We start from the raw sequence: 21,748 nt of genomic DNA on the forward strand, positions 1-21,748 counted from the left end.
AAAAGCAGATACTGGGAGTGAGAAATATAAATCAGCATGAGTCACTGCATAATGTAAAGTTTGCTTGGTTCTGTCTTGATAAAGCACTCCTTCTCCTCCTCCTCCCGGTTACAAAAACTGCAGTGTATGTGCAGATTGCCACGTAGTCCACCAGACTGTGTGTGTTTGTGTGTGTGTAGTGCAAGTCCCAGCTTAGGTACTCCAACAGTAATGGAAACCCAGCATTTATGAGAGAGGAGAAAATATTTGAATTGTCTGTTTCTGTCATAGAGGTCTGAGCTGAGCTTTATTCGATGAGGGAGGAGGGGAAGCCTGAGTGTAAATCTGAGAGTGTACAAATCTGTGATCAGGAGAAGCAAACTGTTGTGGGACTGAAGGTTGGAATCCTGGGAGCAGAAGAGAGGAAGTAGGCTTTAATTTAATGTGTGTGTGTCTGTGTGTGTGTGTGTGGTCCTCTTTCACTGCGATGAGATCATCAGGATGTCATGAAACTGAATGCAGGAGACATTTAAGAAAGTTATATTCATTATAAAGCTGAACCTGGATTTTAAACATGTTTTAAGGACTTATTTAAGTCCCAAAGTACCTCTGTGGGGATTATATCATACTAGTAGCTGCTTATAAAAAAGAATCAGACATAAGTACAGATGTTGAGTCAACGATGGCACTGAAAACTGGCGCTGATTTTTGATACATTTCGCATTATGAAAGTATCTTTTTTGTGTTTTACACAGTGGTGTTATTATGCAGGAGTCTGTCCCCTCCTCCATATTCTGCATCCCAGACGTGGATTTTTTGTCAAATTCTTTTAGCCCAAATGAGTGCCCAGAAAGTCAGGAACCGGGGTGAATTCCAGCGACGTGGACAAAAGAACTGGGTTAATTCCTTGCAGATGTGTCTCCGAGCTGTGTGAGCGAACGCTGCGCTGCCCTCGAAGGAGGGAGAGGGAAGAAATTTCAATGAAATATGAACAAAATACATCAGTGACCTAGTACAGCTGGTTCTGGCTGTCTCTCCGGTGTTCCAAGGAAGGGAGGAGGAGGCAACCCGGGAACACGTGTACAAAGTTTTCACTCTCTGGAATAACTGTTGTTATGCAGAATGTATGTTAGTCATCCTAAAAGCAACAGCACAATCATGTCTTGGCTAAAAAGCGGGCTTTAATAGCAGATTTATTCTGGAAAAGATCCCAAATAGTTCAGATTCAAATGGTTAGACGGCATCTAGAAGACAAACTGAAGACAGACAACAATTGCGCAACAGCAGTGGATTATATTGCTGTTGCTGCTGTAGCTTTTTCATAAGAGTTTGCTTTTCTATCATTCATGTCATTGTTTTTTATCCTGATTATTGTGAAGCCAGGTTCCATCTATCACCTGGATAAATGAGACTTTGGGACCTTCCTCTGTATCCACATGTACCTTTAGATCAACAGATTCACTACAAGGTCAATATACTTTTTCAAACTCTTGTAACTGGCTCTGACTCAGAGTTTGCACAAGCTTAAACCTCCCTCCAGCAGCGAGATGATGTGTGTCTGTCATTATCCAAGAACAATACGGCTGGCTTAACTGTAATTTACAGTATGATTCAATCAGTTTACTCTACCATTAAATCGAGCCCATTTTTAGCCTATAAAGTATTTTTAGCATCCATTTTCTCTTTACTTATTTTATTTTACATTTAATTCAGAAATGTTTGTCAAAAGTTTTTAAAACACTCTTGAAATGTTAGGTCAAATATTCATAACTTAATATAGGGAAGAACAAGATGGCTAGCAACGGGACTGGTTAATGGTAGTTTAGATCAGCCACAGGACCGTTATATAGTTTGGTTATAATTTTGCTTTATTTCTTATTTGGTCACTCGTCTAATCCTCATTTATTGTGTTTTTTATTTACTTGTGTTTATTTAATCTTTTCTAAAGCCTGTTTTGATTTGCTTTTTAAAATAAAACTGATGGGCTTTCATTTTGTGTCTGCACATGGTGCTAAGTTAACTAATCTCATATATTAGTTATAAAGAAAAAAAAAATTAGCCTCCCCGTCGGGGAATCGAACCCCGGTCTCCCGCGTGACAGGCGGGGATACTAACCACTATACTAACGAGGATTAGCTGTTGTGCTAGCTTCCGCATTGCAATGCTATTTGTGTCAACGAGAAGTTGTTTCCTTCCCAAGCGGCGCTTTTTGCTGTGAAAAAAATGTGACCATGGTTCGAATTCTTTCTACATGTCTTCATTTTTATAAAGACACTGAGTTCGAATCATTCCACTGTACTATGATTCTGGTTGTTACGTTGCTAACTATGGCTGACTAAATAGTCACCAAGCCATCGGAGGCACATGTGCAAAATGCTATCAAGAAAGCTGCCACTTCTCCAGAAGAACGAGTCCTACTGAAATGTTTTTTATGTGAGCTAGATGATTCATAACCAGCATAAAAATGTAAAAAACTGTGTAGCTTGACATCAGTGTTTTTAATAAATCCAAACAGAGTGCAGCATGGATGCACCAAAACGGCAATATTATTGTTGTAAATCACATAGCCATTTATTTGTATTAATTCGAGTGCAATGCTTAAAAGAGTACCTACATGGTATTTTTTCATCTTTTTAAATGTGTTATTTTTATGTAAAAAGCAGCTTTGCGATATAGTGACACGCTGATGTAGTGCAATACATTATAACGACCAGAGAAGTTAAATAATGTCCTGTAAATACTGGTTAATATTACTAAAAATGCAAACCGTAGTCTACAGTCCCACACACCAACACAAACCCCTAATCCTAATGAGGACACATATGCAATCTTTCTTTTAGTATTTAGGTATGTAAACAACACAAAGATGGAAACCAGCACGAATAAGCTTTACCGTTATCACCACAGTGTTTCAACTTTAGAAACCTGAACAGGTAGAAACAGCGGCTGTAAGCTTGACTGTTTATCACTGCCTTTCTTACCTGTTAAAGTTCAGGGTCTGGCTGCAGGCCTGGGCTCCACACTCTGCTTTATCATCACTCTGGGTTCTCTGCTAGCTTAGCGTTAGCTAACATGCTGTCTGCGCAGATGGTTGCAAAGAGTTGACGCTGTGTTAGCAGTTTAATGTAGCAGTTTCTCTCCTGGACGCAGTTTTCAGTTTATTAACGTCCTCTTGTCTTTTTGTGCAATAAAAATAAAAGTACAGTGCATATCTCCACTCTTGAAGACGGCCACCATTTGCCCTCCTCCTGCACACGCACTAACATCAGCTAATTGTAGCAAGTGAACAGGAAGATATTTGTTAGCTGTTTCTATCTTTCTGTCCACCTGGGATGCAGACAACTGAAGAACCTTTGTAACCCAAGTAACGACATAACTGTAGCTATAATGTGATTGCTGAATTTAGTACAGTACGTGACTGAGTTATTAAAAAATGTAATGTAATTACAGTAATGTGTTCCTTTGTAAAGTGTTATAACCAAATCTGGTTACAAACCTTGGTACAGAAAACTGCTGATAGAATTTCCTTTTAAGTTAGTGTGTAACATCACAATGAATAGGTGATGGACAGGTTAACAGCTGAGGTCAGGCAGGAGGCTCCGTGGACTATGATGTTCACAGACGATATCGTGATATGTAGTGAAAATAGGGACCAGGTGGGAAAGAGCCTGGAGAAGTTGGGGTGTTCTCAGGAAAGAAGAGGAACAAAAGTCGGTAGAACAAGACAGAATACATGTGTGTGAATGAGAGGGAAGCAGATGGAAAAGTGAAGCTGCAAGAAGTAGAAGTAGTGAAGGCAGACCAGTTCAAATACCAGTGGTAATCCAAAGCAACAGACAAAGCACAAGAGAGGTAAATAAGAGAGTGCAGGCAGGGTGGAGACAAGTGTTAGGGTGATTTTTGACAGGGAAATTCAGTTTCCAATAGCACAGCACTGACAGAAGTAAGTTACAGAATGTGAGCAGGTGAATTATTATTTTATGGTGAATATGTACAACACCCTGTAAAGGTTGAAGATTTCCACAGTACTTAACTTATCCAACAAGTAACACAAGTCATTTTGGGATGAAAGAAGAAAGAGAAAACAACAAATTTAAATTACCCCCCATAATCATCATCATCATCATCATGGTCAACAATGAGACAACCTTGAGGAAAACCCAGAGCCCCCAAAATAACAACCATAAGCTGCTCCAGTGTTGGTGCTCACTTTCAAACAGATCAGACAAACTTAATTGCATTCAGGTATAATGTGTGTGTGTGTGTGTGTGTGTGTGTGTGTGTGTGTGTGAACTGAAATAAAGGTTAAATGTTCTAAATAGTGTTATTACCATTTTTTGTGACACTAATTACCGGCACTTAACTCCACAGCTGAAGGTAACTCCCAGGCACAGATTTCAGTTTCAGCAACATTTTTTTTTTTTTGCCAAATTTTGAGACACAGATTTAAAACCCATCAAGAACTAGAAGTAAATCAAAGAAAATAAGTACAGGTGTAGAATTTGCCTGTCAGGTAATTTTTTTCGGGTACTGTTTAGAGAAATAAAATGCAGTATTGTTTGCAGTCATCTGCTAGCAATAAGACACCAAATGATCTGTGATACAGAACATTTGTTTTTATTTTTTCCTGTATTCATTAAACAGCCGTGTGTCACATGAAGTCAAATTCTTTTTTTAATGCTCTTTTTTCCTTTTTTCTTCACATCTTGACTAAAATGAATCAAGATGTGTTGTGCAGCTACGTTGCTTGCTTGTGAACTTTGTGTTTTTAAAGATATATTGCATGCGTACATGTTGGAAGCATATATAATCTAATACAGTCCAGATTCTTTCCCTTTAAGTCGGTTGTTCTCATAAAACTTTGCGATTTGAGAAGCTGTAAAATCCTTGTGACCGTTTACTGTGGTTTAGCAGCAGGCTTCCTGCGGTCAATTGTGTACATGCTAGAAAGAATTTCCTAGTTTGCGAGGGAGAGAGCGAGAAAGAAAACCGTGGATTAAGTTTCCCAACATATGCATTATACATCTGGTGTCACCACCAGGGCAGTGATTTGACTAGGCTGCAGCAAATGACTTGGATTTATCAACAGAAGAGCAGAGTTTAGCAGTCAGCCGCCAGACACAGTCAAGCAGATATCAAGTATCACTAGAGGTTCCTCGGAACAGACTAATTGTGACTTTTGCAAAAAATTTGCATGTGATGTGTATTTCACGTTTTCAGCAAAGCTCCAGTGCAGATAGGGTTGAGGTTGGAGGGTGGATATGTGGCAGATGGTTTCCCAGAAAGTGTTGCATGGCCATCAAAGAGTCATGTTTAGGTTTGAAATTCTCCTATGAAAGAAAAATAATGGATGAGTGGATAAAGTTTTGGCGCAGGGTGTTGCAATATGTTTGGGAGTTCATCCAACAGTCAGGACAAAAGTTTATCATGACTTTTTATCAATCTGGCTGGAAAAAGAAAGAAATGAAGACAGTATAGAGATATTTCAAAGAAATGGGGACATATTATTCATCATGACTAAAACGAAATGGATTCACCAAAACAGCTTTCGTCTGCTGCTGTGTCTGTGTGATGCACAGACATACGTGTTTGCTCTTTGTGCTGAAGAAAAAAGGTTTTACTGCTGTTAAACTTGCCAGACTGAGCAGTTATCAAACACTCTTGGCTGGGCACGATCACACTTCCAGTTGTTATATGAGCAGCAGCACCAGACTTGTGCAACAGAACCAGCAACTCCAAATGCTGAACTCCTCCTCCTCGTCATCATCATCACCGTCGTCTCACAGAGCGCATCTGCTGCAGGAGGAGAGCGTTATGAGTTTACACGGATACACTGAAACTTAGCTTTTCCTCACTGTTCGCGTAATATCCTTCAGACATAAATGAAGGATAACTGAGTCAAAGACAACCTCGTTATAACAGTCGCTTTGTCACCGTCGGTTTCCTTTAACCGTGCACAATGGGATTGCGCGTGTTTGGCACACCGCTTTACGCATACTCCTGGGTCTATTTATTTGTTTTCATCCTGCAGGCTGCTCAGTCTCAGAGGAATCCGGGAACACAGCAAGGGAATGACCAAAGAGGGGCCCTCCGGCAGACGCTACAGTGGTCACACAACGGCAAGATATTTAGCATTCTAAGCCAAGGGTCTGAGTATCAGCCGGCCAGACGTAGGGGCGCAACGCAGGAGCAAGTGCAGGAGCGACCTGTCACAATCATCCGGGATGCGGACACCCAGAGACAACCGGTGGCCCAGCAGCAGCCTCCCCGGCCGGCCTCCAACCCGCAGGGCCAGCGCAGCCTCCCGCTGCCGATCCAGAGGCTCGTGAGAGGCCAGGAGCACCGCCAGCATCACCAAGCGCGTCCCGGTGAGCGCACAGGGACGCAGAGGAGCCGCAGAGTAAATGAGACCCAAGAGCAGGTCGATGTCAGGAGAGAAGACATGATGGTGGGAGACGATCCATACGATCCCTACAAGTCCATCGACACCGATAATCCATATTACAATTACTATGACGTTTACGAGAGACCGAGGGAGAGATCGAGACCCGGATATGGCACAAGGTATCATCAGTACGGTAAGAGTGGGAAAAGTGCCCTTAAGACATTTAAATTATCAGAAAGATAGATGTTAAACACAGAGTGGAGCAGGGAAATATATGAATAGCTACTATATCAAAAGATTAAGAATAAAATATAAGATGGAAGCATGTTTCATATCAAAAACAGTCACTCAAGTAATCAGTTTGCCTCTAAATTTCAGCATTTTTTGCTTTTTATGTGTGAAAATTATCCTACTTGTTGATCCGTTTCTATTGCATTCTAATGGAGATTATGTGTCATCATTATTTGGTGTATTGTAGGTCTCCCTGATCTGGTTCCTGACCCATATTACATCCAAGCGTCGGCCTACGTCCAGAGAGTCCCGATGTACAACCTGAGATGTGCGGCTGAAGAAAATTGTTTGTCAAGGTAGACTGCTGTCAGGACTAGTCCACGGGGGGGGGGTGAAAGAAAATAGCGCACCCGCTTTTGAGTGTGATTCAGAGAGTTGTCAGCCATAACAACCACTTTAAAGTGTTTGTGGGTGAAAGCTGGGAGCATGAGATGAGGTAAAATTAACCAAATCCTGCCGCTGATGGTGCAGAGGGGGTGGAGTGGAGGATTTCTGTAAAAGTTTAATCATAGCCTCCTCTGGGAGAGAAAGCCTGAATGGTAAACACATTATTGAAAACTAACCCAAACAACCACTTTGCCTTTTAAAAAATGTTTTCCACCCACCATTTACACATGAACTCGCTCCACTCAGAAGAGGGTATGTAGCAGGGAAAACAAATCTTAGTGACATCACTGTGTCCACCTATAATAGTGTTTTGGGGTTTTTAAAAAATCTTTTTATCTTTGCATCCTGTCTACAGCTCCGCCTATAGCGCACGAGACTACGATAGCCGCATGCTGCTGAGGTTTCCTCAGAAAGTCAAGAACCAGGGCACCGCGGACTTCCTCCCCAACAGGCCACGTTACTCCTGGGAGTGGCACAGCTGTCACCAGTGAGTATAATGTCATGCCAGTGCTGTCCACCTCATCGTCACTCAGACAAAGAGTCTCTGTGACATGTCGTCACATTAAACCTCCCGAGTTCAAACAGATTTCATGCGCGCCTTTTTGTCTTCATGAGACACTTGTTAAGGTGTCTGCAGGTTTCCATAAACCCAAAGTACCAAAAAAAAGAGAAAGACACACATGTATAGAAAAGCTTGAGATGATTGTTTCTCCAGATACTGCAGGGGGAAAAGATGAAAAGTGGTTTGATCCAGAAAATATTCAAACATTAATAAAATTCTCAGAAAAATTGGATTTTGGATGCACTTACAATACATCTCAGCTTGACTCTGCATGCTAAATAAGAACATCAGAAACACAGCTGAAATATCAAAAACACTGAATGTATTAATATATAAATACATGAACTTAGGAGGGATTTTTAAAAAGGCATTTAAATGAACAAAAAACGGCTCTAAACTCAGTCTGGGAATTCTGCCCTGAGTGTGAAGTGAGAAGCTTTGGAAAGTCACGTCTCAGTCCATCCATCAATCCATCGACACTTCTTCTACTTCCAGGCTGATGTTTATCAAGACTATGATTTAAAGGACAGGGGCGGTGTTTGGACATTAAAAGTGTTTTTCAGGAGATGCTACCAGAATTACTGGTTGTCTGTTGCAGTCTGCAGTTGTGGTATGGCACCCCCTGTTGAACCACAGCTGTGTTACTTTTGGCTGTTTTTCTCTTTTTGCAGAGATTTTATATCTGGAACAATGTCTCAACACAAGTTTTAGCTGTATCTTTAGGCGTTTGAAGAGGAAATCTTCTGTTTTTTCAAGCTCAACATTAAAACACAAAGAGCCTGTCTTTTCAATCTAAATCTAAAGTAGCCTAATTAAACATTTCATTCATTTACATCTGCAAAGTCATTAAAGCTGCATGACGGGGATATTATGCCCAAAAGAAAACCTGCTAGTATTTTTGTCCCATGTTTGAACTTACAGAAATGTGACTGGTTTTTCCAGAAAAACTACCTCAGTCCATAGTTATGCTGTGAAGCAAGCGGTCCTCTGAGCGACTCCCCAAGATGGAGCACTTTTGACAGACAGCCAGGAAACCGCTTACGTAGACTCTATAGATTTTTTTCCGTGTTTTGAAAGTCAGCTGATGTTAAAAACCAGACTGCTTTTGTTTCATTTAACAAACTCTTTCTTCCTGATAGTGGAGGTGAACCAGATGCCTATTCCTATAACCGTCTACATGAGGAATAAAATATAGTTTTAGTCACTGTGACTTGAAGCCTTTTGATCCGAATGTATTTGACACATTAGTCTGCGTTTATTGGCTGATAAATGAAAACCTTTGAAAACTTCACACCGATGCGAAGTTCACTGAGTTTAGTGACTTGTGTGCTCAGTTGCTGTCACTGTGCTGCTGATCCACAGGCACTACCACAGCATGGATGAGTTCAGCCACTACGATCTGCTGGATGCCACCACTCATCGGTCAGTGGCAGAGGGCCACAAGGCCAGCTTCTGCTTGGAGGACACTTCCTGTGACTATGGATACTACAGGCGATACGCCTGCACCTCACATACTCAGGTCTCAGAGATAAGTGCTGTAAATGTAACTGTAAAGGTTGTACCTTACTTTGAAAAGGGTCACATGACAAGATTGCGCATACGTGAAAGGTGTTATATGTGGTAATACATCCACGGAGGAAGGAGAAAGGTGACCATCAGCACATTTAAGCACTTTAGAGTCTTTCAGGTTCATTGCTTTAAATTTAAAGGCCAGCTTCACTCTTTTGGCTCAGCTGCAGCAATTTAAAGCATGAAAGTATTTAAAAATCATAAACTACATGTAAAATATGGACATAGCTACCATGACAACCAACATTATGATTTAAGAAGTCTCATTCTGAAGCCTTAGTTTGAGCGTATTGGGTGTTGCCTTCTCAGTTTTCTGAAAACTGTATGATGAGTGAGGGGAAGCTACTTTCATGTGCAGTGGTTTACATGTTCGCCTAACATGTGAAAAATCCCCCATTTGAGACCATTAATAGACACAAATCCCTTAGGGGTTGCATGAGAAAGTGCATCTGGTGTAAAAATTTGCCAGATCGCTGATGCGCTGCCATCTGCTGTGGCAACATCTTTTAGAGAAGTGTACAACTGTGAGATCACAAAGTAGCAGCTTGTTCATCATAAGGTAGCTGTGCCCTAAAGCACACCCTGCTTTACTGTCCTCTAGACTCTAATGGAGACCATGTTTTATAAGGTGACCATCATTTTGTATTTAATAAGACCTGAAACTAGCGGTAGAGTCTGTAAACTCCTCACTGAGTTCACTCAGGATACAAATCACATAAGCAGCAACGCTGTCTTCTGTAAAGAGATCTTTCTGTAGACAGAGAAGTCGTCTGCTGCCTCCCTTTAAAAACAAATCCAGGTTTAGCTGCTCAGAAAGTGTTGGTTAGCATTTAGTAGAAACACAGCTCATATGTTCATGCTTTATCTGCCAGATGTACAGCTGTTTCCTAACAAGTTCACTGTGTAAACAACTGGTTTTGGCTGCCTCTGTGTCACAGTGTACTAAATTTATCCAGTTAGCTCCTGTTAGAACAAAGTTGGAAAAAGTTTGAATTTTGCAACTAGCTGGTGCTTTACAAGCTCACTTACTATATACCTCTGTAGAAACCATAGTTTTTATTTTTGACTTGAATTTCATGGATTACTTTTTTGGTGGGCACTTCATTTTTATAGGAAATAACAATAGATCTGTTACACTCAAGTATCCCAGTTCAGCACATTTCAGTTTAAAAAGTTTTAAAAAAAACCCATTTCTTGGCAGATTGCATGTATAAGAGACATGTCTGTGAGCTCCCAGACTTCAGTACCTCTGATTCATTTAGCTTCTGAAGAATCTGACGTATGATTTGGTTTCTTAAGTGTCTAAAAAGGAGAGTTGGGCTAACATAAATAAGCGCTGCTGTTTTCCCGAGGCTCCTGCGTTTGAGAGAACAGCTTTAGAATTTCCTTTCTGCATGAGCCAGTTCTGATGGTGATTTAATGATTTCCTGTCTCTCCTGATGATTCACCTGCGTGACCGTTTGTGGTCAGTTTTTCAGCGCGTTGACTAATTTTCCATCAGTTTTTTTTTTGTAATTTTAACTTGTATTTTGGTCTCTCTTCTTGTTGACATTGGATCCAAAATCACCTCCAGGATTGAACCAAAAACGTTATTTTTATATACTGATGGGAAAAACAGGTTGATATCAAATACTGTTGTGTTTTTTTTGCATGTAAAAAACATTAAATGATTTAATATAAAGTTTGCTTATACTTTGTTCTATATGGATGCTGTCCAACGTGCAGGGCCTGAGCCCGGGATGTTATGATACCTACAACGCAGACATCGACTGCCAGTGGATTGACATCACAGATGTGAAACCTGGCAACTATGTCCTGAAGGTTTGTTAGAAATACCACGACTTCCTCCCAAAGCACCTTTAAAGGAGTTTCATTTATCAATATTTCTTGTTTTACTAACAGATCTTTTACCATATTGTCCACAGATCAGTGTAAATCCTTACTACCAGGTCCCAGAATCGGACTACAGCAACAATATTGTGCGCTGTGATGTTCGCTACACAGGCAGCTATGCCTACGTGTCAGGTTGTCACATGTCAACGTAAGTACGATGTCTGAAGTGACACTTTTAGTCCTAATATTTCTCACTGTCTCCATCAGTTATCGTGTTTTTATTCAGATTTTCACACAAAAACTATTTATGTGTTCACTTTTTTAGATATTAAAGAATGACAGTCATCCACAGCGGCTCAGCGGACAAACTGTGTAAATGACAAAGAAGAGGACTGCACATGAAGGCATATAAAGCAACATAGAAAAACTTTTTTTTGTTTGTTTTCTTAAGACGTGCATTCACTTTAAAATGTAATCACTCCCAGTTTAGGAAAGAACAAGTAGGAATCATCTGATTATTATAGCAGCAGATAAAGTTGAATTTTTCTTTGCTTGTGTGGGAAGAGAAATCTTTGTTTTTTCTCCTTAATGAAAATCATATAACCTCAGCTTTTTTTGCTTTTTTTTTTTTTTGCTTTTTTTTTGAAGGGGGGGTATTTTTCATAGCTCACTTCTGTTGGATTGTACTGTATGCTTGCCTTTTACTGCCACTTGTTAGAAGAAATAAAATCCATAAAAACATGAGCCTAAAAGAGAAAAATCGCAGCATAAATCATGTATATCACAATGTTATAGTGAACCCAGTTGTTTAAAGCAAAAATATATTTATATGCAACAGATGAAACTCTCTTTACGCAAGAGCTTTTGTTGAAACTTACTTGAATAAAACTGTAATATTGTATCGAAGTTTTAGGCTGATTATTGTGATCGTGGTGACTTTGTTCCCAACATGTATGTATATGTTATTGTCTTTGATTAAGCCACTGATTCTTTTTTTTAAACTGGATAAAATTTCTGAAAATAGTAAAGAAAAAGCTGATTGTTTTAATGTGTGACACTAATATAAAGCAGAGAAAAGCAGCACAGAACCACTGCAGCAAAACAGAGACTCTCATTTCTTCACTTTTCGTCTCTCTTATTCAAAATTACTGGAAAGATAGATTTCTATTACCTTCCTAGAGTGGTGAGCACCCATCAAATACACTCTTGACTGCTTGTAACAGGCTTTGCATAATAAATTTGTAATGTCAATCTGCAATATCGCCGCTGAAAACACCGTGATGTCATCAAAGTTGTTTCCTGGGTTGGCAAATTTCCTTCAGTGCGAGGGAAACTTCACTTTCCACATGCTACACATCACGTATAACTGGTATCAGTGCCTGATGTCAGTGAAGTCACTCTTTACACAATGGTATATACATTTCTATGAGCATATATGCTTTCATGAGTTTCATGCATTTGCTGTAACGTTTCCTGGGTGACTCTGTTGTGACCCTGTTGTCAACACCATAACTAAAGGCTGGTTTAAAAGTACATATTAAATGACACACAATGAAATACGTCTTCATAGATGTTTGAACTGGTTAAAAGTATTGTGTATTTTACTGATAATATCACTCAATATTACTTATTACTAGTTCATTGAGGTTTGCAGGCATTCCTTTATACTCAGCTCTCTTAAGGTCCCACCACAGCACTGATTCACACATTCAAACGACACATTGATTTTCTTTTTCAGCAATTCTGTTGTAGATTTGCTGCTGTGCTTGTGATCGTTGTCCTGCTGCATGATCCAATTTCAGCCAAGCTTTAGCTGTCAGAGAAATGGCTTCACATTGAACCTTTGGTATACAGTGGAGTTCATGGTCGACTCAATGTCTGCAAGGTTCACAGGTCCTGCGGCTGTAAAACAAGCTAAAATCATTACCCCTCTACCACGCTTCACAGTTTGTATGAGGTGTTATGTGCTGATATGCTGTGTTTTTTTTTCCTCCTGCATGGCGTTGTGCATTATTGCCAAACATCTACACTTTGGTGTCATCTGTCCAAAGGACATTGTTCCCGAAGTCCCAAGGTTCAGATGCAACTTTGCAAGGTTTAGCCATGATGCCAACCCTTCAAACAAGCCATACTTGTTCAGTCTTTTTCTAATTGTAATATTCTGAGCTTTAACACTTAACATGCTAACTGAGGCTTGTAGAGTAGAGTTGTGTTTTTGCTGTTCTTCCAAGCATTTCAAAGTCCTGAAAAGCGGATATATTGGACAAAGGATGTTGAGGATGGAGCTGGAAAAGAGGAAGACCACAGAAAAGATTTGCACATGTAGTGAAGGAGGACATGCAGATGACTGGGGTGACAGCAGAGGATGGTAGAGATGGCGTGAAATGAATGCAGATGACGGGCTGTGGCAACCCATAAACGGAGCAGTTGAAAGAAGAAGAAGAAAATATTCCAACCCAACATTCACACACTTACATCAGAGGCAACTCAGAATTCAGTATCTTGCCCAAGGATCCTTTCTCATGTAGATTAAAGAAGCCAGGGCTCAAACCACCATCCAACTGGTAGACAGCCTTCTCTGTCTCCACAGCCACCACAGATGCTAAATTATCGAAATAACAATAAAACCAAAGCCCATTAAAAAATACACAATTTGACACAATGTACCCATGCCATTGCACCTCTAATTGTTTTATAATTAAAAGGAAATACATTCACGATTAAAAATGACCCCACTGGGCCACCTGAAGGTTAAACTGTCCTCCGTGGCGCTTTCTTCAAGATAATCCTTACAACGGTGTGCCCTCCGGTCCAGCAGGGGGCATCACTGAGATCTCTTTCGTCACATTTGAATTCTGTGATTTTTATCAGCCAAACTGGAATAATCCACCAGCACTGAGTGAGTGAGTGAGTGAGTGCGTGTGTGTGTCTATGTGTTTGTGTGCGCCAGAGGATCAAGATCAAACATCACCTACCTGAAAATCACGCCTCAGTTCGAGTGAAGATGCATCCGGTGCGAGTGTCGATCCCGTCTTTTCGCTCAGAAAACAGCTCGGTGGAGAAAGGATACACGGTGAGCTGCTCCCTAATAAACCCTGTTTGTCTGTGTGTCGCCTGTCCTGCCGCTGTCATCAGTTTTAATGTCAACTCTGCCGCTGTCTCTCTTGTTAGATCATAAACTGCACTCTGCTCGCTTCAAATTAGCACTGAATTCGCACTTTATGGCGCAAATGAGGCAAAAGTTACTCTGACTTTAGAATCTGTGTCTAATCAAAGTGGCTCCAGAGTTTTAAACCAGCCCTCCATACCCAGCTGACATCTTGACATCTGTAAAATAACAACAATAATAATAATAATGAAAAGAAGAAGAAGAATGATAGACACCGCTCCTGAAAAGAGTAACTTATTCCATCTAGAGTAAAGAATAAATAAGATAAAGAGAAATACTTTAATGAGGTTATAAGTAGCTGAGATATGCTCAGTTTTTAAAGATATATAGTGTAGGGAGTCCTTGATTGGGAATAAACACAGGTAAGGATTTAATCCAGGCAGCACTCCTTCACCCTTAAATGTTTTCTTTTGTCAAATATTGTCTAAAATCACTTCCAGTAAAGGCTGCTGTCACTGCAAACACAGAAGGGTTTCAGCTTTTTAAAATCAGTCATCTGTACTCATTTAGAGATCAAACTAATTGTACTGCAGTCTTCTAACATCAGAATCAGTAAGAGATATATATCTATCTTTTACTCATCTTGTGACTACAACATTTTATCTAAGGACGTCAAACTCATTTTGCCACTGTTACAGCCCACTTTGACCTTAAGTGGGCCAAACCACTGTCAGTGTAAAGAAGTTGGACTGCGCATTTAATACCAATTAATATTAAAAGAAGACCAATTTCAACAGTATATCTCAGTTTTTCTAGACAATAAAGAAATGCTGCTGTAAAAAAAAAAAGTAAGAAATCTGCAAGCACAGATAAATAAATGTGTTCTGGTGGCTCACTGCCCAGAAAATTGACTATTTTCCCCCTGCTGTGGACCCATTGTAAAAGAAAATATAAATATATATTAATTTTTATAGTAGATGGTAAGAAAAAACTTTTCTGTGGTTTAATTGTTATTGTTTATTTATTATTTTGGTGTAGAATGAATGGCAGTGGTGGACTTCATCAGTAGGAAACGCAGTAAAATCTATGAAAATACAGTTAAAAGTACAAAATCTATGCCCTCCTTTACATTTTCCACAGCCGCGCGGGTCTTTGTGGGCCGTGTCAAACATGGGCCTTGTGTTTGACACCCCTGCTCTAAGGAGTCCTATCCCCTTTATTGGGAACCACTGTTCAATTAGGCAACAGTTCCCAGTTTTGTGGTATCATTTTGAGGAAGGCTTTTTTTTCCCTGTTTTAATGTCATGATGTTTTATTGCTGGAAGTCATGAGGACCTTAGAGCAGTGCTTTTGAGTGTGACTTCCTGACCTCCAAGATATTGTGTAATACCCATAAAAAATAACGTTTTCTGAATTTATTTCTCAGTTTTCACGTATGGGCACTGTGTTCAGGTTTATGAGATGATTATATATTTTATTTAAAATATATTTTTAAATAAGATCCAACACCTGTTTGGATTCTTCCAGCATTTGTTAATAATGATTACTTGTTGGCTTTTCCATCTTGGATGATGCGGTGTGTGTGTGTTCACAGCGCTGCCGTCATTTATAGTGAATTTCCTCCTTTGCAAAATGCTGTCCAGAACGGCAGCGTGCGTGCTGTGAATCTCTTACTGACGGAAGGGAAGTGGAGGGCAGCCTGTTTCGGGATGTTGACAGTAACTCTGACAGATCAATTTGTTTTTTCTGTCACAACAGCCAGATGTTTCCTCTTGTTGTGGAATTAATGCTGACATCAGTGTTACTGCCACTGCTGAGTGTATGGGTAGAGCGGAGAAATTTCAGCTGAATGAGTCACTAAGCTGACTTATCTTTTTTTCTTTCAGGTCTTTAAAATTGACGTGTTGATGAACGGCAGACAGCATACTGTTGAGAAACGCTACAGCGAATTCCACGCTTTGCATAAAATGGTGAGATTCAGCTTTCAGTTCTGATTCTTTCTTTTTTTTTGCACAATGATTCTTTCCTGTGAGCTAAAAACCTACTAAAGCGTTCAAGTGTTTAACTTCTGCCATTAATGTGTGAAAAACCTAAAGATTTTACACATCAACCATGATATTCTAATTTAACTTAACACTGGTTTATGAATCACTCAAACATAAGAACACACCTGCCTGAACCAGTGTTGTGTTTACACATAACAACTTAGCAAAGCAACCAGTTTTAAATCTTCAGGCGCTTAGGAGCCTGTTGCAAAAACACATTCTCCATTTCTTTAGTTGAATCTACAAAAAATGTCAAAGATAACACAGTTTGACAGGTATGTGATAGATTTTTTGCACCAACTTTGTGATTCCCAAATAGCTATTAGCTGAAAACATGCCATATATATTACCAGAGAGTGCTGGTGCAGTGTGTCCTTAAGAGGTTGAGGAAACTGGACAGATAAGGACAAACGAATAAGTGTCAGGCCTTAAAAAGAAACTATCTTGCACAGACGAAGTTGTCCTTAAGAAATAATGAAAAAATCCAGCAAAGACCTGACAGAGGAGGTGAGAGATGCATCTGGGCCTTCAGCTGATCCATCTACTGTTCACTGAAGCCTCATCAGGAATGGTCTCAGTGGAATGGCAGCTGACAAGAAGCCATGCTTAAGGGAGGAAAACACACAAAGATTATTTATAGGACAGCAGGGCTGAACTGGGACAAAAAATCGGCCCGGGCATTTTGACTAGAGACTGGCCCACCAGGTACTATAGAAAAAGCCATAAAGCCTTTGAATGAAAACAAACGCTGTCGTGACAGTGATGTACAGTCTTGTTGGTATGTATGTATGTATGATTTCTATACATTTTACATCAGATGAAAACGTTGGTTGTAAGATTCAGATAATTATTTGTTTCAAAGTGAGACATTTTAAATGAGAATAATAAAGAAAAGTATTTCCTTGTCCCCCCCCTTTCCCTGTTAATGCCCTACCTGGCCCCCTGGCAAAACTTTGCTAGACCCGCCCCTGCACAGTTACCAGCTGTCAGCTATGTAGAAAAGGATCCTGGTTTTATTTGTCTCTCAGAAACAGTTCATAACTTCCCTTCAACTCATTCATGTCACCTAAAAGGTAAACCTGTTTCTCCATCACCTGTTCAGCTCTGATGATTCAGTAAGGACATCTCCTGGTTTCATCTTCATGTTTCCCTCTCACCAGATATCCAAACCGATATCATGACCAGCAGCTTTACAGCTGTGGCTCCAACAAACATCAGCTGAAGCTAGAAAGTAATATTAAATAAATTCTAACAACAGCTGATCAAGCTTAAACGTGCTGCTGTTGTTTAGCACGACATTCACTGGTTTCCTCTTTCTGGCGCAAAGTGGGCGATAAACAAACAAGAGAGATGGGACTTGTGTCAGAAACGGGTCTCTCCTCCTCCTGCCTCCCCTTTCCCTCATCCACGTGCTGGCCTCTGTGGAAGCTCCACCATAGCCACCACCAAACACCAGAGTTATTTGTACACATGTGCCAACATCTGACCAATCCACCACCTTTCATTTTTTTATACCGTTACAAAAACAACAACAACAACCAAAAAAAACATCGGCCCATAAAAACGAAAAATCACCATCGACCCACCGGGCAAATGCCTGGAATGCCCGATGGCCAGTCCAGCTATGTAGGACAGCATGGTTAGCACTGTGACCTCACAGTAAGATGTGTGTGTGCATATATATATATATATATATATATATATATATATATATATATATATATATATATATATATATATATATATATATATATATATATATATATATATATATACATACATACATAGAGCATAGACAGAAAAGTTCACATTGTGTAATTTGTTTACTGACTAAGGTGGCACAAACACGCAGTCCATTGTCTCAGCAACGTCATTCACTACATTTATTAGCAGCAGTTATTGTGCTGTGCTGTTTTCCAAACCTGACTGATGTTTGGAAAGAACAGACACTTTTTCAAATTGTTTTTTACTTATTATTTTATAAACATTTAAAGAATCTTTGCTAAAATACACAATTTAGATAGTCATAGGCTATTTTTAAATGACTAATAATTACTTTATAATAGTAATAACCACACTATGGTCCCACTGTTTTCTTGGTCATTGTTCTATAATATCAGTAATCCAAAATGGACATTTTTAAGGATTTTATTTTAAATTACTAAATATTTTCAGTTTTAAAATAACATGAAAAAGTCTAGCCACAAGTTTTCCCTTAACAAGTTGACTTCAGCTCTGCCTTTATCTACAAATGATCAGGGCTGATAAACCACAATAAGCCCAGGAAACACCCAAAAACGGTTGCATTTGCAACTGCAAGGAGAGTAAGGAGTTGCAGAGAGGGCATAACATACAAAAGCTTATTAGCTGAAATGTTCCAAACCAGTTAACTATGAGCAGCTTCTCAGAGCTAAACGTTTGTTCTTCTGTTTTCGGTGTGGTTTTTTTCGGTGACCCCAAAAATATTTTGGCATTTTGAGTAATTTAAAATATGTGAAATCAATTAAATAAATGTCTAAACATCCAGCTTAAGTGCTTTTGCATAAAGAAATGTTATGCTAGCACTTTTGTTGAGCAAAATCCTCCCCAAAGGTAAATTTGTTAGGTGAGAGAGAGTACGTAGAAGGTCTTCTTATTTTTCTTTCATTGAATGAGAGTTGACACTGCGTCAGACAGGAACTCTGTGAGACTGACGTCAGACTTGCCGTTGGTTTTCTTCTGGGCAAAATAGTTTAACTGTGCACATAACTTTGAAGCAACTATACACATTTGTGTAACACTTTTAAATCCCACCAGCTGAAGAAGACCATAAAGCCACCCGAGATCCCCTCGAAACATGTGAGAAACTGGGTTCCCAAGGTCCTGGAGCAGAGGAGACATGGCTTGGAGCTCTACCTGCAGGTATTTGGACTCACATTCCCTCCACCTGTCAGGGCTGTTTGTCTCAGATATAAAGAAGTTAAATGGATTCAAACTCGCCCCTGGAGTGCTTCGTTTTGGTGCTGCGTACACACTGAAATTTGCTTTTGTTCTGTTAGACTATAATTATGGAAAACGAGGTCCTTCCAAAGATATTCCTGGATTTCCTGAACATCCGCCATTTTCCTTCAGTGCCAAAAACAGAAAGTTGTGGGTGAGTGTAAACTGCTGGTTTACTTTAGAATAAAAGACCAGTTTGTGGCATTTGCGCTTGTTCCCAGGGTCGTGGAGGGCTATGTGGCATAACTTTTATTTTTCTTCTTTAAGGTCGTTTGATACAGAATCACTGGAGTCGAGGTGAGTTGTTTTTTTCCCTCCCACAGGTCACGTTCTTAATCTGCACTTTAACCAGTTAAAACATAAGTAACTATTTGCTCTACACTTGAACTTCACTCGGGTTGATTGGCACAGACCTCCTGATTTCTCCTTCTTCCTCTCTTTTAGTAAACTTTCACATCAGCCGGTCATGCTGTTTCTGAGAGACCCCTACCTGCTGCCGGCTGGACACGGTGTGTTTAGGCCGCTTACACATAACATCTTAAAAGGCTTTCCTTTCTTCTCCATTTAAAACACAATGTACTCATTCTTTGTTTGACCTATTTTTCTTTCTTCTTCACCTTTTCAGATGAATTTTCTAACGTTGTGATCGAAGGCGTGGTGCACGGAGTTTACTACCCAGATCTTCAGCCAAGGTAGAGCCTCCAAGCCGAATCTGAGGGGACGTCACTACAAACGGGATGCTTCTTTTTTTTCCTGCACCATTTTAGGTGTGCTTCATGAAGAACGTAACACGTTAGGACACACTGAGCCCTTCACATCTTCCAAAGCAAATAACGAGAATCCATTGTTTTATTTTTGTAAGAAAGGACGCCTGGACTCAGCACATTTTAAAGCATAAACGCTATATTATCCGTTGTCCACTAACAAACTCTCCACTGTAAAAATGAAGTGAAACTGTTTGACTGGTTACTTGGATGTGTTGAAGCACACAGGCCTATTTTCAGAAAAAACAGAGCTTGATATATTGTAACTAACTTTATTTCGTAAAAAACGTAACCAGCAAAATTAACAGAGGATCAACTGGAATTAGAAATGTGAGGCTCATAAGAGCAACGGACCTGATTGTACTCTTTTTTTTGGTTTGTTTGTTTTAGTCACCCTACAATGTATTCTGAATGACCCTTGCACTCTCATGAACTGAAAAAGGGTTAGTGTGCCAGACGCACAGGAGCATTTCTGGCGTCTAAAGCACGGGGTTAGACTGAGGAGATTGTTGGATCATGGCCTGCAAACAGGGAGGTGCCCTTCTCTATTTTATCTCCAGTGATGTGGTGTTTCTGTTTATTTCGAGCTGCCAAAAGGAGCCTGCTGTGGGAGTGCAGTGGGTGAATTTTTTTTTTTTTTTTAGGGACTGAAGAGGGTGTTTGTGCGTTTTGGTGGAGCCGACAGCGAGACATTAGGGTGGAAATGATTGACTTTTTAAACAGACTCTGGCTGTGATATTCACGTCTTTCATGAAGTCCGTGAGAAGTACTGTAGTGTTGATATTCGTGCTAGTGAGCTCGCTATGATGAAGTGACAAAGACTGAAATATGTGCCACAGCTGACTAGTAGACGCAGATGGGAACGGTGCAATTACTTTGGCTTCACTTGCATTTTCCGTTCCCTCAGCAGATCTTCCCACATTAAAAAAAACAGGGAATCTCAGCCTTTTGAAATTAAGGGTTTGCTCTGTCGTCATCTTAAACGCACACCACCGACTTGGATGATAAGAGAGCCTCTAGTTCTCAACCCAGCAGAGAAAAAAATAAGAAATGTGTGTAAAAGCTGTAGGTACACGTAGATTTCTCACTTATTGTTTGTGCATGACTTTGCAGATCGTGTTCATTTGTTTTATGGAAACAATTTGTGACCCGTCTCTAACACTAACGTACTTGTATTAATGTTTAAATCACAAATATAATCGAGGGTCAGTTAAGTTGTGGTAACTGGAAGCATAGTTGGCGCCGCCGTAAAAGGGATGCAAAGTGTTTCATTTTGCAGACAGATGGTGATTTAGCAGACTTACAGCCAGTAAAATAACAGTGCAATATGATATGAAACACAAAACTTTGTCTTTATCTTGCTGCCTGGAATTTATTTCATGTAAAACTTTAAAATCTAACACCCTTTGATGACTGGTAGCTTTTGATGAAACTTTGTCACTGGACACTCTTCAGACAGCAATTAATAACCTAATAGTTTGGGGGTTTTTTAACGTGACTGGACCTCCACTACACATTTGTAGTCAAACAACTCCTGAATAATGAAGAGATTGTGATTGTGTGTCTTAGCAAATCATTGCCTGGAAATCCATGTTGTAGATTTATATGTATTTATATTGTGTGCCGTGTGTCATTCTGTGCCATAATGCCAGCCTACAGTGAACACTGGATGTCTGCTGTAGCACTTTATGAAGGATAATGTGTACAATACTGACACCAATAAAAGGAAAAAGAATTCCCTATTTTCCGCAAGCTTGTCGTCAGACTCATTTCAATATCAAAATTTATTTTCATCAATAGATCTCCATAAGAAAAATTACAGAAAAGACTTTTCTCCCTTGCACT

The 21,748-nt window shown here is 39.8% G+C and overlaps 2 protein-coding genes and 1 non-coding gene across 3 annotated transcripts; 2 read left to right on the forward strand and 1 right to left on the reverse strand.

Moving 5' to 3' along the window:
- Positions 1-2,039: 2,039 nt before the first annotated feature.
- On the reverse strand, positions 2,040-2,111 carry trnad-guc (transfer RNA aspartic acid (anticodon GUC)). The gene has a single exon. It is a non-coding gene; the product is annotated as a tRNA-Asp (tRNA).
- A 3,506-nt stretch (positions 2,112-5,617) lies between these two features.
- Positions 5,618-11,912, forward strand: loxa (lysyl oxidase a). The gene is made up of 7 exons (XM_003444314.5): positions 5,618-6,557; positions 6,843-6,951; positions 7,398-7,529; positions 8,967-9,123; positions 10,899-10,994; positions 11,099-11,214; positions 11,332-11,912. The coding sequence occupies exons 1-7, from the start codon at positions 5,939-5,941 to the stop codon at positions 11,336-11,338; spliced, it is 1,236 nt and encodes a 411-aa protein (XP_003444362.1). The 5' UTR covers positions 5,618-5,938; the 3' UTR covers positions 11,339-11,912.
- A 1,954-nt stretch (positions 11,913-13,866) lies between these two features.
- Positions 13,867-21,655, forward strand: snx24 (sorting nexin 24). Its single transcript, XM_003444315.5, has 7 exons — positions 13,867-14,079; positions 16,002-16,085; positions 18,957-19,061; positions 19,199-19,293; positions 19,407-19,436; positions 19,584-19,648; positions 19,765-21,655. The coding sequence occupies exons 1-7, from the start codon at positions 14,011-14,013 to the stop codon at positions 19,833-19,835; spliced, it is 519 nt and encodes a 172-aa protein (XP_003444363.1). The 5' UTR covers positions 13,867-14,010; the 3' UTR covers positions 19,836-21,655.
- Positions 21,656-21,748: the final 93 nt, after the last annotated feature.

Source organism: Oreochromis niloticus, linkage group LG7, assembly GCF_001858045.2.
Source record: "Oreochromis niloticus isolate F11D_XX linkage group LG7, O_niloticus_UMD_NMBU, whole genome shotgun sequence".
NCBI lineage: Eukaryota > Metazoa > Chordata > Actinopteri > Cichliformes > Cichlidae > Oreochromis > Oreochromis niloticus.

What these genes read in the sequence shown, in the direction of transcription:
- snx24 (XM_003444315.5), top strand. Translation starts at nt 14,011, where the DNA reads ATGCATCCGGTGCGAGTGTCGATCCCGTCTTTTCGCTCAGAAAACAGC. An exon ending in GCTTGGAGCTCTACCTGCAG is followed by an intron (nt 19,062 to 19,198) that starts GTATTTGGACTC and finishes TTGTTCTGTTAG; the next exon opens with ACTATAATTATGGAAAACGA. An exon ending in CCAAAAACAGAAAGTTGTGG is followed by an intron (nt 19,294 to 19,406) that starts GTGAGTGTAAAC and finishes TTCTTCTTTAAG; the next exon opens with GTCGTTTGATACAGAATCAC.
- loxa (XM_003444314.5), top strand. Translation starts at nt 5,939, where the DNA reads ATGGGATTGCGCGTGTTTGGCACACCGCTTTACGCATACTCCTGGGTC. An exon ending in GAAGAAAATTGTTTGTCAAG is followed by an intron (nt 6,952 to 7,397) that starts GTAGACTGCTGT and finishes TCCTGTCTACAG; the next exon opens with CTCCGCCTATAGCGCACGAG. An exon ending in GAGTGGCACAGCTGTCACCA is followed by an intron (nt 7,530 to 8,966) that starts GTGAGTATAATG and finishes GCTGATCCACAG; the next exon opens with GCACTACCACAGCATGGATG.